We start from the raw sequence: 22,766 nt of genomic DNA, 5'->3' as shown, positions 1-22,766 counted from the left end.
TACTTACCTGATTTACTCCGTTTCGTTTTTAAAGAAGAAAGCGAACCCGAGTTATTCCAGTGATTCCAAACGGGGACAAATTAAATTCATACATCTTTTGATTTCAGAGTTTCAAAAGTGGAAATTGGTGTAGACTTCCCTCGCTCTATGCATAGAGAAGCAGAAATCTAAAAGATGTGCTCCACTTTTTAAGATTCCAAAATCAGCTTCATTTCTTTACTCGCACATCACAGTAATACAACCTGAAGTGAAGAACTCTGACAGCCCCTTTCAAGTATTGCTTAGCAGTGGGATTAACGTGTTAAAGACATTCATGGGAAAGAAAGTTTGACTGGAAACAACACAAGAAAAGCAGATAATATTTAATAAAAATGGTCCACAAAATTTGTAGTTTTGTTCTGTGGCTTTTTTGTAGCCTTCACTTTCAGGGCAGTGGGAATGACAGGACACCAGATGTTAGCATGAATCTTTAGCTTGGCCATTGAAGTATTTTTAGCTCATAAAAGAATCACTAAAGGGCCATAATGATGGGCTTCATTTGAGGTTTTTAAAATCCTCCTGGTTTGAAATCATCTTTCAGGATGCCAGCAATTTGACCATAAGATGGCGCTATAATGGTTGGGTTGAACATTGACAGAGTATCCGGTGTATGTGGTTAAACCAGCCTTGTCCTCGTTTGGCCCCTGATAACATTTTGGGCTTCTCTTCAGTATTAGAATCAAATGAAGACCTCTTGGTTAATAAGAACAGCTTAGTTTCTCGTCACTGGCTCCCTGTTAAATTAATTTCATTTCTTCTCACATGAATGAGAAATTATCTCAACGGAGCCTCAGTCTCAGAGTGACAGCTTACTTCTTGTTCTAAGAGTATCCAAAAGTGGCACATCATCAGCCATCAGACCCCTCTCCTGTCAAACCAGCTTTTAGTTTAGGTTCAAGAGACAGAACTTAAGTAGGTGCACCTTGCTAGTACCTGGTTAGACACCCCTTTGCCTTCAGCACTGTATTAATTCTCCATGGCACAGATTCAAAAGTGCTGGAAACATTCAGCAGAGTTTTCGATACATGCTGATGTGACAGCATCACACAATGATCCTGCAGCAGAAATCAGCCCAGGGGGCATTTTTCTTTTTAGTCTCAGTTTCCTGTTCTTAGGTGAAATGAGTGGCATCCAGTGTGGTCTTCTGCTGCTGTAACCCATCTGCTTTAAGGTTCAACATATTGTTGCAGAAGAAAATGCTCTTCTGCACAACTTGGTTGTGACGAGTGGTTGGGTTATTGTTATTGTCCTAGCAGCTTTAAGCAGTCTGACAATTCTCTGACCACTGGCATCAGCAAGGGATTTTCACCCAGAGATTTGGAGCCCCCTCTGTAAACCCTATGATGGTTGTGTGGGAAGATCCCAGTAGATCCCCAGTAGTACAACAGTTCCCAGTAGAACTATTGTACCTAACATTTAAAGTGCCTTAAGATCTATGCAGAAATAATGTAGGTTGATTGTCCTACATAAAAAAATAAAATAAAATGGAATCCACACTTCTGTAAATGACACATTTATTTTCAAGAAATCTTTTAAATATTTGAAAAATTTCAAAGAAACCGCAACAGACACAGTTGGTTTTATATATATATATATATATATATTCAAATAATAACTGCACCTTTATTTTTTATTTTTTTATTCCTTTTTAAATACATGTACCTGTTAAAACAATTATTGTTTTATTAAGCGGTGCAGACCCCCAATCTCCTGGTGTGAAAAGGCACTTCACTGTGTGAGAGGAAGTCAGGAAGGTGCGGGGCTGGAGCAGCCATCAGGGTCGAATTGTTTAAAAAGCATCATTATACTCATTCATGCAACTTATGGAACAAAAAAACAAACAAACAAACAAACAAAAAAAAAAAAGCACATCAAAAAACAAAACAAAACAAAAAGTACAGTCAAGCACCCAGTCAGAGGGAAATAAATCTCATGGATAACATGATGTAGTATAAAGCTCTGAAATTTTAAGTAGTGAGTAGAGAAATGTCCTCAGATGTATCTCCCAGCAACTCGTGTAGTTTTTTTAGTCGTATTTCTGAGTTCATTCCCACACAAAACCAATGTCTCTTGATTCAGAAAAACAAAGAAAACAGTTCAGTTCGTTTGCCTGTGCTACAGGTTTTAAGTGTTTTTGGTTAGCTACAAATCTCAAAGTGTTACAGCTGAAAATGGAAATGTGCTCCAGTCGCAATATGGCAGTCAGAGGTCTGAGGTGCGAATTTAAGGGCTTCTGTGGTGACGCTGCCTTGCCTCATTGCTGTGACAGAAGGGCATTCCTGTTGGCCTTCATTTTCTCAAGGCGCTTTACTAGGTGGTTGTTGGTCATCTCCATCTCCTCTACCTTATCTAAAGCTGTGCGCAGCTGTGGGGGAGCAGAGGGAGATAACACAGTCAACATTCTGCCACATCAGGTTTGTGCTCTGGGCTAAATCTGATTTAGGTGTTGTTACCTCTCTTTGAAGTTTACGTTTTTCTGCTTTAAGTTCGTCCTCGATTTTCTCTGCGTTATCTGCCGCTGCCTTGTACCGGGAGACTTGCCCTTCAAGTCTGTTAATCTGGGGGAGAAAAAAACCAAAAACAAAACCCGGAACGGATTAGTTTCCCATTTTAGCCACAATACCAACTTTTTTACTGAGGTTTCTGCAAAACATTTCACTTACATTTTGTTCCATTGTACCCATTTCCTGTTCTGCTTTTGAAAGCTTGAATTTGTATTCACTAATCTGTCTGTTGGCATCTCCTACAGAGAGCAGAGTTTCAACGTTAAAACAAAAAGGGGTGGTTGCGGTTTAGCTGTTGTGTAAGTCGGGTAGCGAGGTCAACTTACTCTGCATTTCAATAAGGTGCAGGTCTGTACCGTTTTCCATCCTCTCCCCATCTGTGTACGAACTGTCCACCTTTGAGTGTTTCTGTTTCTCCTCCTCCAGCTGATTCTTCAGTTTCCTAATCTGAGCCAAAAGTTCGTCCTTCTCCTCTGCCAACTTCCGTAGCCTGACATCTACAAAACACAAGAAGAGTACATTTAATCAAGCTGAGAACTTTAGTCTTTTCCAAGGAAAAATTAATGAAATGCCTAGCTTGCTGTAAACATTCCCACTATATAGGCAACAGGTGGTCCAACTCACCCAGTGGACCCTCTCCTGCAGACTCCAGCACCTGGGCGGCCTCCTGGGAGACCAAAGTGATCCCTGAGGACGGAGACTCGTGGTTGACATCTCCGTTTGGTGTACCATCTGGGATGATGACCAGCCCATGTTTCTGTAGTTAAGGAAAAAAAAGCTAGCTGAAGCCTTGTTCTATTATACTTTTTTTTATAGGATACCATCCCTCACAGTGAGTGCTGTGGTTCCAGGATGTAACAGTTAATGATTTGTAGATGTTTAAACGTGTGGATCGAGACATTCATTCCAATGTTTTACACCCTGACACTGCACAGGCTGCACTAATCCAAGCCTGAAAGCACAAACTGGACTGAAACAACAACTGCTTGATGAGAATAATGATGGCTTCAAACAATGTTCTGCTTGTGTTCTGACAGGTTTTGCAAAACACTTTAATATTATTGCAAAATTTGATATCAGATAACGTCACCCCATCTGGCAGTGGGTAAAGAAACATGACTCTAGTTAAATCTATTGAACTGTTACAACAACACGTCCTAGCAGTGTGCATTCTCATCATCTGAACTCACATTGCTGTTATTGACTGTTGTTTTTTTGTTTTTTTTTAAGTTACCATGTTGAGATCCAAGTACTACAGTGATAATGTTTGCATACATTCAGAATTTTATTTAATGAAATGTAGTCAGGGTCAAGAACAAATTCAGCAGTTACCAAAAGTTATGCACAAGTAGGAAGCAGGGGAAAAAACAAAAAAACAACTAATTAAAATAAGTGAAACAGCAAAGAAAGCGGAAAGAAAAACAAAGCGGTGGAAGTAAAAAGTATAACAACAAAACAGCAGGCTTAGTTCCAAGAAGAACAAAAAAAAACAACAACAAAAATCTTTTGGCCAGCAGCTCTTTCCTGTAACCTTTATTTTTTTTTGTCATTCGGTTGACCTACCTCTCCTGCTTTGGATTTCCCCTTGATGTCAGCGAGCTCATCTCTGAGCTCATCTCTTTCATTCCTAATGCAATCAAAGTACTCTTTCTGCCTCTCTAGGGCCTGGCCACATGGATGAAAGAAGACAAGAGAGAGGAGAAGAGGCAGAGAAGTTGGATAGACTTTGGATAGACATGCAATGCCACACATGCTGGAACAAGACAGGTACCATGCACAAACATGCACTGTGCATATCGAACAAAGAAGAGGGACGTAATAACAAACAGCACACGAGCAGAGAAGGACAAGGTGACGAGCTTTGAGGGTTAAAGGGAAAGATTAAAAGGAAAGGTAGAGCACAGGGGGTTGAAAGGGCACTGCTTCTGATTCTCACAAAAAAACTATACATTAACACGATGCTGACTACATTAACAAATTGACCGATTCACAGATGGAACATGCATCTCATGCTACAATTTATGGACTTAATGTCTCTTAGAGTTCACATGACCATCCTTCCAGAAATGTTGACCACAGCAGGCTTTAATGCCGTGCCAGTACACTGTTATTGTTAGCTGAGGCCACACAATCAAACTGAAATCTGTTATTTTGACATGCAAAAATCCAAACCGTATGTGAATGGGTTCTGTTATGTGCTAATGCCTAAGGGTCTCCATCATGCAGAGACAGCATGAGAGGCAAAAGAGCTGGAGCGGAGAGGGGGACAAAAAACCCCACAGCCATCGATTGCCTCTCATGTTCTGTCAGAGCAAAGGCATGGGACCTCCTACCGCAATCTTTTTGTCCTTCCAGTTTATCGTTTCCTGCAGGTCAAACACCTCTCTGGTGAGGGCATCTAACTTAGTCTGCATTTTCTGGCTCTCCTGGAGTGGTGTTGAGCAGCAACAAGAGGACACAACACAGGACAGGAACAAAACAAGAAAAACTGAATGGAACAAAGAAGTGAAAATGCACATGTATAGAGACAAAAAGACAGACACTGGTGAAACAGTGTGAAAAGACACTAATTAGAGCAGATATAGCTGGAATAGGAATAGATATAGAAATGAATGATTGATAGGATATATGGAATGAGAAGAACTGTCAGAGCAATAGACAGGATCTATGGTAGAGGATCTAGAGGCAGGCCAGTGCCAATCAGTCCATATCAAGCTAGCGCAGTAGTTTCTGAACATCTTCCGCAGCCAGTACAGACACATCAACACTAGGCTGAAAAAAAAAGTTTAAGGTTCAACAATACCTCTATAAGCTCATCTCTCTGGCGGATTCCCTCTTTCAGTTCTTCTTGTTTATGCTGGAGAACTGTACATGTGTGTTTTTGTCTTTCTAGATCCTGAAAGCACAGACAGAACATTTTAGCCACAACTCTTCTGTAAAGAGTTTGTGACGTTACAGGTTACCACACGGGAGATTTATCACCTTCGACTTTTCTTCCAGCTCCCTCTTCATCTCTGACATTTGCTCCTCCATCTCCTCTATGACATCCTTGAGTGTGTCCACTTGATAGATGAGGTTGGCTTTGTCGTTGTCCAGCTGTGCATTCGATACCATGGCTTTCTTGTACTTCTCCTCTACCTCTGTGAGTGACTCCTGATAAAGGTTTGCAACATGTTAATACACAAAAAAATAAGTTAATTATTTCACACTCCACCTACATGCAACAGGTGCGTTCTCTGGTATAAGAACAGCTTTTGTAACACATCAAACATGAAATGGCCAAACATGCTACACATGTTTAAGTTTCAGATTAATAAAAAGATATTTAAAATACAAAACTGCTATTAAAAATACTGAATATGTAATTTGGGACTATGTAATGCACAAATGGTGAAAATGATCACACAATAATAAAAATGCCTTCAACCACTTTCAGCAGTGAAATAAGGCAGAAAAAAAAAAAAACTGAGTGCACCAGAAAGCAGAAAACCAGTTAAAAGTGCACCAGTTGTATCCAACTATCAAGAACATAAGATTGTTAGTAAACTACTCTTATCAATAAAAACATACAGTTTCCTTCCTTAGAGGACAGGAAGTTGCGGTGAAAGTCAGTGAGCCAGAGGGCCATTGAACCCTGTGCCAAAGAAAGCCTGGGTGGAAGAAATAATTTGAAAGAACGACTGATCTGTCAGCAGGTGGAGCTTTTACTCTTCTTCTTAAGACATTAAAAACCAGCACTAACTGAGGGAGTGTCTTCATTTAAGATCAAAACAGGAAGAGGGAGAAGACCATGCAGGAATAAAGAGTCATTGCGCAATTCTGACTGGTAGCAGGCAAAGAAACAGCTGTGGTGTTAGGAGCTACAGGACAGACTTCAAGGGGTGTGAGTGGGGAGGCAGTGTGAGTTAGTGAAGTCATGCTGCTCCCAGAGGACAAGAGAAGACATGCTGTGAGCTCAAGCCCCTCTACCTTCAGCTCTTTAAGCCCTTGCATGTACCGCCCTTCTACATCCTGAATCTGGTCCTTTAGTTCATAGATATCCTGTAGAGCAGATGGAGGGAATGGTTGGGGTGAACTGGGGCATCAGAGAGGTTGGGGAGTATAAAAGGGAGAGACAACAAAGCACCCGTGCTGCCATGTCAAACAGTCCAGCTGACATACAGATGCCCACTTAGAGACAGACAGTGTCATGGGCACATGTCCCATCCAGTCCTCCCATGCACACACACAGAAAACTGGTTAAAGCAGACACAAAGAACAGCAGGAGGGCAGCAGAGGCAACGCTCCAGAAGGAATATGGGTTTACATAAAAGGCTCAAAAACACAATAATCAAACATCCAAAATCAAATTGGAATTTCATGTGCTAACTTCTAATCAGTTATTCACTAATTATTATAGAAAAGTGACACTGTGTGTATTTGAACTTCTTACCTTAAGTTCACTCAGACTGGTGTCGGGGTCGTAGGCGCTGCTGGTGTCTGTGCTACCTCGACGTGATGAGGTACCACCCAGTGATGCCAGGGTGGCTGCCGAGAGGCCCGGGGTGGCACACCGGGAGGATGGCTGAGAACATAAAGTACCCCAAACCCCAGTGAGAAAAACAAACGCAGCACAGCACGATGCAAAGCAATCATCTGATACTACATGGCTCTTGAGTAATCCTGTTCTATTCAAATCCACCTGAAAGAGAAACCAGCTCAGACTCCCAAACGGCTGTTTGTATACACTAGGTTACTTTTATTCCCATTTTTTTGTGCTTGCATGTAATACAGAAAATTAATTCCCAGTGGAATTTGATTTATTGATGACTCAGACATTACATTTAATTTTTTTTTTAATTAACTTTGTGATGAGGAGTGCAATAGTTGCAACCAGAAACAGAAATGTGTCTGGTGTCATTCTGCTCTCCACATTCCTTTGTATAATTGTACTATAGTTGTTCACACACACACACACACACACACACACACACACAGAACCTTTCTTAGCGCTACCTGGTGAAGCTGTATGTGCGATCTGAAATGAAACACTCGCTAACCCTGCCTCGCGTTGATGCGAGATAACATGATAATAACACAGTGAGGGTGACACGCATCCTGGCACCTGTATGCTCTACCCAGGATGCACCCTTGCCTAAACCAAACAAAAGCCTCTCTAACAGTGAGAAATGATCCGATGGAGATCATCTTCTGGTGTGCGCTACATGTCTGAAAAGCAACAATATTCCGACCTCTTATCCCCAAGACTGTCCAAAACTGTCCTTTGAGGACATCTGTTATAGCGACCTCTGCATGACTCAAACAGGATGTACAGAAGTCTTGTGCGATCCCTCAAATCTTTATAGGTGTAGCAAAATATGTAAATAGGTGTAGCAATTTATCAAAACGTAGCAAAATTGAAATTCAAACCAAACAATTATGGATGACTGTTGTACCCGTACTTATTTTGGTGATGTTTTGAACCAATCAAATTTGGATTCATTACTCCATAAAACATGCTGCCACTGATTTTTGGTTCGGTTCTTGTAACCTGGCACACCACAGTCTTTTCTCCCTGTTCCCCTTACTAAACAACAGCTTCTTGACAGCTACACTTCTGCTGAGACCATTTCTGAGGCTTTAGTGAACAGTACGTCAGATGCGTCTTTCAGGTCCTGTGTCAGGTCTATGCCCTATTTCTTAACGACCTCTAAGGTCTGTCTTCTTCACTTGTTCCATTTTCTGCCTGTCAAACTGTTAAATTAGGGCATTTTCCACAGTTTCAACTAAGAAAAAGGGAACAAATGATTTGTTTTTACTTCAGGCTGCTGGCAAGACGTCTGTTATGTGTAGAAATGATACTGGTTATTATGTGTTTCTTTTTTTAAATACCTGAATGATTCATACTGTAGGTCAGTGTTAACTAGCTTAAAAATTATTTTGCACAGTATCCCCAAAACACCATCATTGGAGATCATTTAATTCTTTGCTTAAGAAAAAAAAAAAAAAAAAGTAATGGCACTTACTCGACTATAATCTGAATACTGCTTGTCACATTTTTCATCCAGCTGCAAAGCAAGCAAGAAAAAAACCCCATCAGTTTAGTTCATATTCATGCAATAAATTAGGAACATACAACCTGTATGGTCAAGCTTGAAGCCGTTTCCTCATCTGTAAAAGCAGTTTACAAGTTAATATGAGTTAAGTAAAAGTGCTGCATGTTCACAAAAACTACAGAGCTGACAGCTGATCAAGACACCAATACATTAGATACCCAGCAGTCCATGCTGCAATCACAACCACTGCAGTGGCCCACAGCACCCTACTATCAATAACAGATTAATTTCCACACAAAAACAAACAAAACAAAAAAATATAAATGAGTTTTAAATACCAAATATAATTTTTAATCGTGCGTAAGCCACTTCTGTCATTTTTATTTGTAAGTAATTTGTGTTAGACTCCATTCCCAAGCACACCGTCTGGAACTTTGTTCAGTCACTTACAGCATCCAAATCTGGAATACTCAAATCATCAAGGTCAGACACAATACTGCCTCTTCGGTTGGAGCGGCTGAAATAATCAGCGGCAGACTCACTAATGTCCAAGAGGTCAGAAGACTACTTACAACAGGCGCAGGATGAAGAGAGAAAGAGAGAGAGAAGAAAGAGGCAGAGACAGGATAAGAGAGGGCCACTGAGTAAAACACGAGACAGGATAAGTACACATGAGTATTACATTATTGATGCCCAGTACAATACAATTAAAAAAGCAAAAGCGCTTAAGTTTACTGCCACATCAACTACCCCATTACTACAGCTCACCCCACTGTCCCTCCTGCCTCTGCTACCGCGTTCCTGGGACACACTGCTGACAGTGTCATCATCTGAGGAAGACTGACACAAATACGCACACAGACAAACGTCACAAAATGAGGAATCAATGTACTTTTATACAGCAAACAGCAACTGACAGAATTCCAAGTCTTGGTCTTAAATAGAATTGATTTACTTTAAAGCAGCAGTAAGAAACCTAATTCAATTTTATGCATTTAGGATAATTATCTCAGATGCATCAGCTGGACCCAAGTTAAACCTTGCTACAACTTCTCAGCCTGCACAGAACTGTTCACACACTTGTCACACAAAGTCTGTCAAAAATGCTTTCCTGAAACTGTGAGAGGAGGTGAGGAGGAGGCTGTTAGCAGTAGGTTTTTGGGTGCTCTCATGCAGACTGGCGGTGGTTTTAAGGTGCTCACCACAGGGCTGCTACGAGTGGAGCTGGCTCCAGAGGAGTACCAGCTGTATTCAGAGGGCTGTGGATGGGATGAGGAGGAGGACAGGATCAGCATGGAGCCAGACATCACACTAATGGCATAACAGTAAACTGCTGTGGGATGACAATGCAAAAATAACGTGGTTCGACAAACAGAAGACTTACAGCTCTTGAACTGTAGCCTGAGCCGTAAAGGCCAGCGTCGTCGCAAATAGAGGCCTGAGGGTACACGTGGGAGACAACGTAGGACTCAGCAAAACACGAGAGCACACATAAATCTATGACGCACTAGCTAAACAGACTCTCTTTTAGCCATGCAATAAACAAATACTTGGTTTTCCAACTTCAGCTTGGTTTCAGTGCTCCACATCAGAAGCCTTGGCTTCACACAGACTTCTGTCTTATCTAACCGAAGCACAAATCTCTGCCCACAGATAAGTGCGCAGAGTCCAGGAGCTAAATATAAGCAGACCCAGCCACACTGGGCATCCAATCTCATGTACGTGGCTGTGACAGAGGGGGGAGGTCTGCCTCTGAAGGCAACTAGAAGCGTGCAGAGATGCTGGCCACTTAGAGAACAAAAACTGACCGTGCTGTAGCTGCGAGACAGCCCTGTGCCAGTGGTGCAGGGTGAGGAAGTGGTGGCCTGTTGGAGAGGAAAGGAGCAGGGAAAGGTCACCTTAGAGGACAGAGGCAGACCATTGTGGAAAAGTGAGGCGGTGAGAGAATAAAGAGAAGCAGCGAGTGGAAACAGGACGAATGTTTTGCTGAACCTAACACATTTAGGACTTTGAGCTCAAAGTGTGATAAGACATGACATGTCCATTTAAATAACACCCTGGTCATAGTAATTTACATGAATTCAAATGATTTTAAGAAGTGTGGGTATAAAGTTCTGAGCAACACTATGCGCCAACTGGTATGTTTCTCTCTACCCTGATTATTATGACACACAAACAATGCCCCTTATTACAAATATCTAACAAATATGTAACACATAAAAACTCCACTAAACGACACCATGCAGACAGGAATAGTCAGCTTCAGCTGGCTCCATTTTCAGTGAGTGTCTGTCAACTAAAAGTTGCACAGCAAAGGACCAACCCGATAGGTAGAGGTGGAGAGAAGAGGTGGTGGTTTGGTCTTTGTTAGGCTGGTGTAGTTCCTCTGATCGTGGTACAGCCCAGTCTGGAAGGATATAACCACCAACAGAAATTTCATCCTCTGGTGTGTGTTTTATTAACACTTCTTGATCTATGCGCCACTTCACACAGTGATGACAAGTAAAGGGTAAAGTCAGCTGCCAAGAAAATACCACTGCAAGCCACCACAATGACTCTACACCATCTCCATGCTTGAGATCATAGCCAAGACAACAACACTGACCAGAAGGTCTTTCTTTGAGGGCCGGGATGAAGCCTTCTTATGGCTATGCAGATCATTGTACACAGAACTCTGTTCAACACAGAAAAACAATGCAAAGAGAAAGAAAATGCAGCTGTAATGGGAAACAGGAACTTCAAGAAAAAGAAAGTTATAAAGAATGGCAAACACCTAAGTTTCATACAGTGGAGCGTGAACTCTTGAGCGCAGAGCTAGTAGAGATGCCATCAGACTGAGGAGGAGAGACCACAGAATTATGATCGGATAAAGATTAAACAACAGAAACAACCAAACAAAAAAAAAAAAACATCTGGGATGCTGTTAGGTCAACTTCTACAAATGCATGCATATGTTTGGTGTACTAGACACATAACTGTGTTTTGAAAAAGATTTTGGTAATGCTGAACTGTACACCCTGCTATTCTTACACAGTTTAGAATCTGTGACTTTGTTTCTTTGTCTGCCAACTCATGCTGTACGACCAGAAACTGAGCAACCAAACTTGACACGCACACTGCCACTCCATTTCAGATATGATGTTGTCATTAGATCACCTGGCAACCGCCTAACAATGGGCATTTATGTGCCTATAACACCTTTTAAAAGCATTGCATCGTTTGTATTTATGACAAAATCCTCTCTCTCTCTCTCTCCCCATCTCTAGATAGATAGATCTATATCTATCTATCTGCAAAACTTCACTTATGTGTGATATATTATGAGGCCATCAGGGTGCCTGTCAACAATCTAGGAAAACTACTAAAATTACATATAACCGTAACATGACATTATATTGCCCTTATATTACCTACAACACTTCAGGAAAGCACTGTATCACTTTTATTTCACAGCCAAGACCACAAGCAGGGCAAACAATACAGTACTATGAGCATATACTAGTGGGTAGAAATATACCATTATGATATCTAAGAACCAGTGTCAATGTGCATGCATTTCCAGCACAAAGAAAAAAAGAATTTAAAAGCTGAAAAATGTCACACCAAGTTTTCTTATGAATGAATCAGAATCATAAAGCCAGGCATTCAGAAAATATCATGGTGCAAACTGCACTGAAAAGGCATTTCAAGATTAGTAGATGAGAAACTTCAACAAAAAAGGTAACTACTCTAAAACAGTTGCCATCTAGGAGTTAGATCTGCTTGCAAAAATAAGGTTAGGTGAATCTACTATTTAGCCTTCAAACTACTCTCACACATATGCACAGAGAACAAACCAAGGCATCTTTTCTACGGGAACTGGATCGACTCTTAGACCCCAAGTCACGTATTCCTGATGACGACGACTTAGAATAAAAAACATTAAAAAAAAAGATAAGCAGGGAATTTCTCAGAGAAAACTAAAGCAACAGTCAATACTGTCAAAATAAAACGCAGTTCAGCCGAATCTTAATATATATAACAACTGGTTTCCACACAAGAGCAACGGCTTTCACACATTAGTGTGCCCCTATGAGTGTGCAGTCTTAATAAACCTGGCAGGGGTGTATTATGTACGCACCCTGTAGCTGCGGACTGACGTGACATCATCATCCAGCCCCTGTTAATGTGGAAATATGGAGTCACAGTAGAAAAGCAGATAGAGAGAGACACACATGAGTGATGAGAGATTAACTGTATGCCTAAAGGGGAAATAAGAAAAGGAAATAGAGGGAGACAAAGAGGAAGTATGTAGGGGAGATACAGACCCGCTGATGACGGCTGCTGGATCTACTACTACTAGAGGCTCTGGCTTTTTCTGCGTCAGCCTAGATTCAGGAAGGAAAGTTGGAGTGAAAGCAGAGAGATCACTGGAACACTTGGTTGCTGTGCAAAGCCCGAGCCATTCAAAAAAACCTCTGCGTGTTTATCACCAAATGGGTGTCATAAACATTTGTAAATGTTAGCCTTTTCAAGCAAAACGGCAGGATTAATGATAAACTAGACATGCTAATATATTACAAACCTTTGTCTCATTAAACAGCACACAGTGAAAACCTCTTTTCTGCATCAACACACCAACACAGATTAATTTCATGCAGAAGTAGTTCATAAACATTTAAGACACTATCATTTCTTAAGTAGCTGGAGGAGTACAGCTAACGGTCCAAACCGCCTCCTTACATACAGACTCACCCACTCTAAATAAAGTCAAAGGCCAAAGCCTGCTCTCCAAATACACAGTCACAGATTATGGTGTCTCCAAAGCAAATACACTGTTGAGGCATATTTCCACAGTGAGGTACATAGTAGTCAGCAAGTCAAGTGTAGCTAAATTGTCAGGGTTGACTGGGACTCAGTCCCACACAACAGGCTGTGTTAGTGGAAATGGAAGCAACAACACTGCCTCACTGGCCTACCATCCACTGGTGGATCTGACCCCATTTTCTGCTGCTACTGCTGGATGAGCGGTAAGAAAGCTGGGCAGAGGGAGGAAATGCCAGGAAAAACATACAATCATATTTCATTCAAAACTGCTGAAACGGAAAAACTGGGTGACATTTAAACCAGGAATAGAAGATTTTTTTGTTGATTTGTGGACATGCAGCACTTTCATTTTTTTCTTTCCATGGGTATATTTCTGTATGTGAACTGTCACTGTAGACTTTCTTTTATGCTATAAAGCCAACAGCTTGTAGATCGTCTGCTGTGGATGCAGATGAGCACTTTGCAAACAGGAGGTAGCGACAAAACATTAAAATGTGATTAGCAGAAAGAAAACAAGACCAAATCCCATAGTAAAATTACAAAACATTTGTGCTAACAGACACAGCAGTAAATCAGAGTACCTGATGGCCTGAATTACGGTCAGAGTATCTTTGCCTATCAGGTCCACTTACCTCTTTCTGTTGCCGTTCAAGTTCCCTCATTCGGATGTCTCTTGCCTCTGCCCGAGCCGCCCTCTTTGCTGCCAGCCTCGCCTCCGCCTGTGACACACAACATGAACACACCTGTCAATCTCAAATGGAAACTTATAAAAGGTATAAAAGAGACAGCAGAGCGCTGCAATAAAAATAATCACACTGTAGAATTTACATGAGTATGTTTGGATATTGAACCGTTTCCTGTATAAGAGAAGGCATCTGGCAGACGTGGGTTGATTTCATTTCTTCACACTCGCTTGAAGGTTGTGCTGTCACACAAGATGAAGCCCTGCTTAGTTTTAACAACACATCAACAATAACAAATCACCAAAAACGACCTAGTTTATGGATCTACCAGGATGATAAAGACAAATTAGTGCTTATTTAAAAAAGAAAATTATAATAAAGATAGATTTGTTTTTAATTTCACAAACACTGCTTTAATCACACAGTAGAGACCACTCAATGTAACTGTAAAATGATCTGCTCTGTAAATACCTTATTCTTAAGCAATATCAAAGATTTTTCTATTGAACTTTTTTGTTTTGCTTCGACAAAAATAACATTAATATTCGCTGATTTTGTTGTTGTTTCTAAACGCAAATATTGCTACAGGTTCTAAAACGTCTGTCTTTTTACGGTATGGAAACTTTGCAGAGTCCATATTACATTGTGGACCAGCTTCCTCTGTGCCACAGCTCCCGTTGAGTGCTTGGGATGCCTCATCCCCACCAACATGTGCTAACCATTAGCTTCAGGAGGGCTAATTTAAAGCCCTCACAAGGGGAGATGCCGATAGCGCACAAATAAACTGAGAAGCAGAGCAAATAGAAAAAACAAACAAACAAAAAAACAACATGAGTCAGCCTGAAAACAATTTCACAATATCCAAGTGACCCTGAAGCGCAAAACAGCTATAAATAAAAGCTAACCTGAATACCAAAACTCCTCTTTTATTGCACAATTTGTTGTAGTGAGTCAGATTATAAACAGGAGATAATTTTACAGAGCATGGAGGCTAATGTGAGCAACCCCTTCACAGCTCCGATTAGACACAGGTGACTATGTAGCCTAGCCTTTCATTGGGTACTGAATACGGCATACCAAACATGCTCTGAAACTAAACATGCCACAAACAGAGAATGGCAAACTTGTTCGTGAAACTAAGCTCTTTATCTCTAGCTAAAAGGCAGTCCATAAATACTGGGGGTAGTGAGTACAGTATCTCACTGCAGACAAACACTGTCAGCATTCCAGCAATTTCTTATCTCCACTGCCAGAATCGAACGCCTGTGGACATACGCTATTCCCGTTTCAATAATAGCCTGAAGCGCACAAACACAATTTAACAAATCTTGTTTAGCAGATGAATTATCCTTTAATCCTAACAACAAATACAAGCTAGAGATGTTCATATCCAGACATGTTTTAATAGATTAGTATCAGCTAAAATACATTAACCAAACTCTGATCTTGTCCTTGCTGCATTTCCAACTAAAGCCTGCCAGTGTTCTCTTCTTAAAAGACATTAGGGATCAACACTGCAAGCAGTTCACTGCTCTGTGACTGAAAACCAGAGTGCCACTGTGAAAAATTATTTGGTCACAGAAGTGACTCAACTCACACTCAGGCTGGCAAAATTAGTTAAGTTCCAACAAAAACAAACCCATTAGTAGGGCTGGGCTATATCATACAGTTCACGGTAATACCGGTGTAATTTTGGGCAACGATAGGAAAATGAAATATCGCGATAGAATATGGGTAAAACGCGCATGCGCAGTGCCTTTGTTTACATACGCACACGGCGGCGACGCAGAATGAGAAGAGTGAAAGTGGATCGTTGAATGAAACGGATGAACCAGAATTGATTTGTAAAAATGCTGCAACTTCAGTGGTGTGGAACTGGTTTAGCTTTCGTCTGTCAGATACACAACAAAGCACTATTTTTAGTAGAGCATGCTAGCGGGCCGTGTTGTTTGGAAAATACGGCACACTTAAAATCAATCCTTTGATTTTTCTGAAAATCGACAGTGCCCCTTATAATCCCGTGTGCCTTATGTATGAATTCTGGTTGTGTTTACTGACCTCGAAACGATTTTATGTCGTACACGGCGCTCGAAAATCTGTCAAATGTTTTAGTACGACTTTGCTAAGCTACGAACCCGCACCGCTTGATGGATTGTCGGAGCATTACGGCTATATTAGGCAGGCGCCTCGCGGAGTGATACGTACTGTGCTTCAACATAATATTACCGTATTGTGTGTGTGTATATAACCTCTTTTTAAGTTTTGTGGATATTATACATGGTTATGCTGAGGATATGTCGGCCAATTTCCACTGGAAATGCCTTTTGGTTAAACTGTCAGCAAGGAATTTGCATTTGCACTGTTACATTTTTATATAACTTTAATGCACATAAAAAAAACAGCTGCTTGTTTAAGTGAAAATACATTGATGGTTTTTTTTTGCACTAATAAAGTTGTGGAGTTGTAAAGCATGTTGTCTAGTGTCAATTATATCGTCAGGCATATCGTTATCGCAAATTTCCAAATGTATATCGTGATAAATATTTTTGGTCATATCGCCCTGCTCTACCCATTAGTCCTCCTTTCTCTTTGCTCATTAGGAAAGATGCACCACTGACTGACATCTACAAATAAGATGACATTTACCAATGGAAGAGGCTGATGTTTCTATCTTCCGTTTCACACCAGTGTTCAAAGAGAGAGTGATAAATACAGAGTTCTTTGTTACCCCCACACAAATGGAAAAGGGAAAAGAGAGAGAGAAAAGAAACCCCAAACAAACCAAAACACACACCCCTAAACACACACAAAAAAAAAACAATAAATAAACTAAATTAGCAACAGCAAGAGCAGACAGTTTTTTATTTTCAACATTGTTATCAGGCCAGACCTTCACAATTGGCACAACCATACTAATTAGCAAAGATAAGTACCTGTTAGTCGGTGCAGACTTTCACTTTCACTGTTTAAAATGACAACATCATTGGCTAAATATTAACCTCAACTCCAAATTAAGCCCTGTTATTGCCTGGTTTCTGTCACTCCTGCAGCCTGTACAAAGACTCATAGGGATGTAGAGGGAGCAATGAGTAGACAGCAAGTAGACAGTCTAACACCACAGTATCAAGAGTTAATTTTGATTAATAATAGTTTACCAACTTCATGAGCATATAATAGCAAATCCAATATTTTGAGCAAGTCGCTCATGAAAAATAAGTTGTGGTTTGGATGTTCAGTTTTATTTGGGGATATATGTGGTAGCCATGTTTTTGCTATAACAGACTTTTGACCTATGGTAAACTTAATATCCTGCACTGTGATCTGTACAAGGTGAAAAAGGAAGTAAAGTTGCAAGTGTGTAAGAGAGACCAAATGAGAAAGCAAATGAGATGGCTGGCCGTGTGCTCTGCACCTGTTGATCTGTCTGACAGTATGACCTGCTCTGCACAGCAGCACAGCTGAGCTTCTCTGTCTGTCCTATCTATAGACTGGCCCATCCAGCCTTGCTCTCTGACTGCCACATCATGGGCCTGAGAAGGTAACCCGAGCAGTAGAAGTTCGCCATTAAACACTCCTCCTACACTTGAGGCAATAAGATTAATCCACCATATGGGGATATTCACCAAAATTCAGGTAATAAGAAATGTAACAGATGGCTCCTTTTCCTCTGGTTTATGTCAAAGTAAAGTGACTTGAGTGTTGGGAATGGTGTTGAGAAAACACTTCAAGACATCTGAGCTCTCTGAAAATGTGAAACTTATTAAAAAAAAAAAGAAAAAAAAAAGAGCAGATTAATCGGTACACGATCTATAAAATGCCACTGTAAAACCTGAAGCAAAACACACACTGTACAAGAAGTTAATGTAAATGTCAAAGTTATTGTAAAATTAAAAATAAGTATGTGGAATGAGGAATCTGTAGTCAAGGTTACTGTAATTAAACCCCAATTCTCTGCAAAATAAAAAAAACCAAAAATCTTTCAGTCTGTAATAACTGGAAAATGTCGGGCTGTGAGAAACTGACCAATAACTTTTTAATCACCTACAATTCTGAAGAATAAATTCAGCAGTAAATGCTGAAATTTATGTAATAATATTAATATTTAGATAACATACTGTACATTATCGCAATCTGAAATGAAATAGTCAATATCGAGCTTTTTTAAATTGACCTTTATTTATGCAACAATCTACTAAACAAGATTGTTATGTTGTGTTTGTGCGCTCCATAGGAGACTCAATGCCACATTTACAAGAGAGGTCTGTTTGAGCTTGTTTTAACTCCAGTGGAAATAATTATGATAGCTGATTAGTATGTCCTCTATACTAGTCCTGTAAATAGCAAACCACCAGGTCTCGGCTCTCTTTGAATTATACTCAACCAGTCTTTGAAAATGCTAACTCCTCTATGTCTTACTTTTAGAAATCCAAATAATAATAGTTAAAAACTGGTTTTAATGGGGATAGGAGTGGTAGTGATTGTATCCCAGCAGCCATCCAAACGCTTATGAACAGACTGTAATAGGTGCTTTGTTCTTTGAACTCTTAACACTCCTAACCATATAAGGAAAGTTGTACACTTTCCATTGCAACAGCGACTTGGTGATATCACAAATGAAATCAAATGGACTATGAACTATAGTTTGTGCACAGACACTCCTCTCTCTACATCAAAAAAGACATGCATGGCTTTGTTCAAATAGTTGACTCCTTAGATCCCTATCTGAGGGACAACACCTATAAGGTGACAATCTAATTCTAATACTTGTCCCCTGCTTGATTTGTAAGCTGCCAGTATTCCAAAGATTGAGTGCCCAGTAATGTAAGGGGCCTCAGAACTAGTCTGGTGATGGTGCAGGCTCAAATTCACAGTCACTCTCAGTCAGGGACTGTGCCAAGACTTTAGACTGGTCGACTTTTGGCTCTCCTGACCACAAGGTAGGAGCTGCAGAGGTTTAAGAATCTGGGCAGGTGGTGACGTGAAACAAGTTAGACACTGACCCCTTGAACTCCCTAAACAGTCTAATCTCTGGTTAGCAGCACAAAGAGAATGAGACTTAGGACCTGACTGGGAGGGTTGGATGACTCATGTTTCTATGATGAGCCTGTGTAACTATAAAGAGAGCAAATGGAGCCTTGTGCTTAGAGTTCAAGAATGAGGAACTGCACCTCTTTCGATCATCAAAGACTTCGCTCTTAAAGGTCAATATAAACATCAACTAAAGGCTGATATTTATCGTTAGGTTTAAGCTTTTAAAGGCAAGAAATTATCTGATTTAGCCTAAATTTTACAGGAAAAAAAACCTGCAGAATCACTATTACATGCAAATATGAATTTAAAGATCCCTTTAAAAACTATTTAAAACAATACAACAAGAACCAAAAACAATATTTGCTTTTTCTGCTGTTATCCACAATATTGTGGAGAAAAGTGAAGGAATGAAAGGCTTGTAGTGGAACAAAATGGAATAATCCCAGGGCATGTTGTTACAAGCCAGGCAGCTTTTTTCTTTGCCTGCGTTTTTCCTTCGTGAACAAAAACACTACAAGTGAAGTCAACCTCTGTGGACTCCAAAACAGCCGTCTTCACTTGCTTCACAACTTAACTAGCAAAACACAAACATCCATATCTAAATATAGATACGAAGGTTTTTGATAATGCAACTTTGAGCACCACACTTCAAATTAACATCAGTCGCCCTGCAGTCTTCGTACACCTCTCTAATTCAATGTGCTGTTAAACTAAACTGATAGCTAACCTAGTCTGAAACCTGATAGATTGCATACAAGTTCTGCTGAGTATCCTTTGGTCTCAACTTTCAACCAGTTTTTCAAAAAACAACACTGGAACATCAGTAAGGTCAACCAGGTTACTCCAAACCTGGGCTCTAAAATTGTTAGCTCAATTTCAAATGGTGTAAAAGCTATTGGTAAATACTTTCCACAATCTCTCAGGCCAAAAGATAATTAACATTTTTAATTCTTTTTGTTTGAATTCACACAAATGTAAGTAAAAAAAATACTTCTGTCTTCTTGAAATGTTTCACATTGATGAAAAATCATTACGATGACCTGAGTTTTTTCTTTGGTTTAAGTAATTGCAATGATAGAATAAGGGTTACAAAAAGTAAGTAGACACATGCATTTACATTATAAAGCTTAGGCAAAAGATTTAATCGCCATGTTCAGTTTAAAAGGGCTCTCACAAACCATAATGCTGCTTAGGCAAGCATATGAGTACTGACAATGCTCTTAAGAAACTACTTGGTACTACAACTGGTAGTTTTAAAAAGTGATGGTTCTGTTGCCCGGGTTAGCCACCCTTAAATTGACAAATCAGTCTTCTGTCTATACTTGAAGCCCCCATTATCTCAACGAGGATAAACAAGAACATTTGAGCTGAATAAAAATCAGATTTGCATTGATTCAGATTGCATAAGGGGAACCTTTTATGGAGAAAGCATCCCAGGTTCATTGCAGTAAGCTTCAAAATTAATGTAGGTGATGAATGACCTTACCTCACGAGCAATGCTACTCAGCGCTTCATCCTCTGCTGAGAACCGATCTTTTAGAGGAGCACGCTTTCTACCAGTGCCTTGTGTCCCCATGTTAGTACTGGAACTCATACTGCGTAAGCCCAGGAGATGGAAACGTGTGTTAATTCCTGGAGGAACAAAAGCAGATAAAAATAATTTCAACAAGTCAGTAAACAAAGTCAAATGATAGAATAATTAGACATATGCCTTTTGGCTGTGTTTCACTGTGTATGCTTTCTGCACTCCCAACTCAGACACTTCATATCTCTTATTTTCACTCCTGCAAAAACAGACCCTTGTATGGCACCCACAAGGGCTTTGGATAAACACTTGTGACTGACATGAACCAGCTTTAATGTGACATGCATATAGAAGGAGCTCTGGTAGCTTAAATCAGCCAGAGATACCAATCCAAAACGCAGCATGATAAAGTGTACAGAATGAATAACACAATTAATTAAAAAAAAAAAAATCTACAAACAATACCTGTCCACTGATTACGCTTGCATTTTAAGTTGATGTAATGGGTATTCCACATGCGTTGATAGACATAAGAGTAATATTAGAGTTAACATTATCACTAGACAAAAGCCCACTGTGGATGGCTGGTACAGACACGGGGGGGAAAACGCCTAGTTTAGGATCCGGCTGAGTCAGAGGATCCAAGTGAGACATGAGCACTCCATGCAGACGTTTGATGAGCTAAACCGCGTAGGTCCAAGAGTCAAACGCACTAGTCACAGACGCTGCAGGCAACTTAACGAATACTGATCCTTGACAAAGAATAGGGTGATTAGCCACCCATCATTAATCAGCTGGGTTAAGTTACCACCCACTAATAAATCTGGAATTACCCCCTGTCATATAAGCAAAATAACGGCCTCAGCTGGGTTAGAACAAAAGTAATGCAATGAAGTGAGGCAATGTGTTGCTCCTTAGCGTTAGCTACCAGCGTTAACTACTGTTAGCTAGCTCTTTGCTGAGCTAACTGGGAGTGCTAACTAGCATTTCGTCGTTCCCGAATTCATATTTGAAAAGTTCCCTTATTAGGTTCTCATTGAGCTTTCAGCCCAGCTAACGCTCTAGAAAACGAGAACTATTTAGACGTGTCCATCCCCCGGCAATGACCCCCACCCCCCCAGTCCCGAAGACCTACCTAAAGCTAGTTCACTTGTTTAGCTGGGTAGTTAGCTTGGATAGCTAGTGGGGCTAACCTCGACTCTCCAGAGACAGACAGGGCAAACTGGCACTGATCCTCCAGTCATATTTCCCAGCCCCCCAAAAACAATACCTCACCTTCGCGACACCTTTAAATAACCCGCGATACTGTCGAGGTGCTATCCCTTGTCTCCTGGAGTTTCAGGGGTGAGCCATTCGGGTTCTCTTCAGAGATTGTTAGTGTTTTTGTCCGCAGTGACAGCTGTCATCAGTCCGCCTTTCCACCACTCCTCACTGCCCTCCTTACCCAGTTTCCACACACACTGGTTGGTTCCAAAGGACCCGGATGTTGGAAAAAATTAGGGTGTGATGCTGCGTTCACGTCCCGCAAGAATAATCAGAATCTTAACTTTTTTTCAAACTGATGCAGACCTTCTAGTTTTTGTATTACCATATAATAATTTTAGGCGATAAAAACATTTCTTTCTTTAAACGAGAAATAAATCAACCCTCTTGTATTGTTATTACTATATAAATATCCCTTTGTATTGGACAGTTTCTTGCTTTGATGAGCAGACTTTGTTAAGCTTGCTCACAAATGATTATATGATATCTGTAAAGCTTGTATCTTTTAGCCCATATTTAAGTACAGTATAAATTTAATGTAGTTGAAAATGTAGTATAGAATATATTGTATGTAGACTTTTGCCAAAATATTATCTTATTCAAAAAATTCCATCCAGTACGTGTTATTATTTTATATTATTATTATTATTTCTTTTTTATGCAATGTTATATTTTTAATTTCAGCATTTACTTTTTTTTCCTTGTCAGAAGTTTAGTTTGGCCTTATTGATCGAGGCTCGGGGGTCCAGACCCACCCACTAAAGGCGGTGTACCCCTTCATCGGATTTCTACTGATATGCTTCAACTGTAAGTTCCATTAATTCATAGAAGTTGCTAATAAAAACAAACAAAAAAAACCCCCCATATCAGTTAATAATAT

General features: G+C 40.2%; 1 protein-coding gene across 13 annotated transcripts; it reads right to left on the bottom strand.

Annotated features, from left to right (window-relative positions):
* Window positions 1–1,672: 1,672 nt before the first annotated feature.
* lrrfip2 (leucine rich repeat (in FLII) interacting protein 2) lies at window positions 1,673–22,100 on the bottom strand. 13 transcript variants are annotated; one of them, XM_040034480.1, is made up of 27 exons: window positions 21,899–22,100; window positions 20,585–20,730; window positions 14,017–14,103; window positions 13,537–13,596; window positions 12,886–12,945; window positions 12,699–12,737; window positions 12,415–12,483; window positions 11,365–11,412; window positions 11,184–11,252; window positions 10,902–10,985; window positions 10,387–10,443; window positions 9,963–10,016; window positions 9,781–9,837; window positions 9,347–9,418; window positions 9,029–9,142; window positions 8,549–8,590; window positions 6,976–7,107; window positions 6,513–6,584; window positions 5,526–5,696; window positions 5,347–5,439; window positions 4,877–4,969; window positions 4,107–4,208; window positions 3,168–3,300; window positions 2,870–3,040; window positions 2,703–2,782; window positions 2,493–2,597; window positions 1,673–2,404 (listed from the first exon to the last, which is right to left on the bottom strand). In XM_040034480.1, exons 2-27 carry the CDS (start codon window positions 20,690–20,692, stop codon window positions 2,294–2,296), a joined length of 2,283 nt encoding a protein of 760 aa, XP_039890414.1. In that variant the 5' UTR covers window positions 20,693–20,730; window positions 21,899–22,100; the 3' UTR covers window positions 1,673–2,293. The 13 variants fall into 13 exon arrangements, with proteins under 13 accessions (XP_039890414.1, XP_039890417.1, XP_039890415.1 ...); XM_040034483.1 differs by lacking the exon at window positions 6,513–6,584 and having other exon boundaries at window positions 21,899–22,099; XM_040034481.1 differs by lacking the exon at window positions 9,963–10,016 and having other exon boundaries at window positions 21,899–22,099.
* Between the last annotated feature and the right edge of the window lie 666 nt (window positions 22,101–22,766).

Source organism: Simochromis diagramma, unplaced genomic scaffold (genome assembly GCF_900408965.1).
Source record: "Simochromis diagramma unplaced genomic scaffold, fSimDia1.1 OVJJ01000481.1, whole genome shotgun sequence".
NCBI classification, from domain to species: Eukaryota; Metazoa; Chordata; class Actinopteri; order Cichliformes; family Cichlidae; genus Simochromis; species Simochromis diagramma.
The sequence above is the reverse complement of the archived record's forward strand: the minus strand, read 5'-3'. Positions and strand labels throughout refer to the sequence as shown.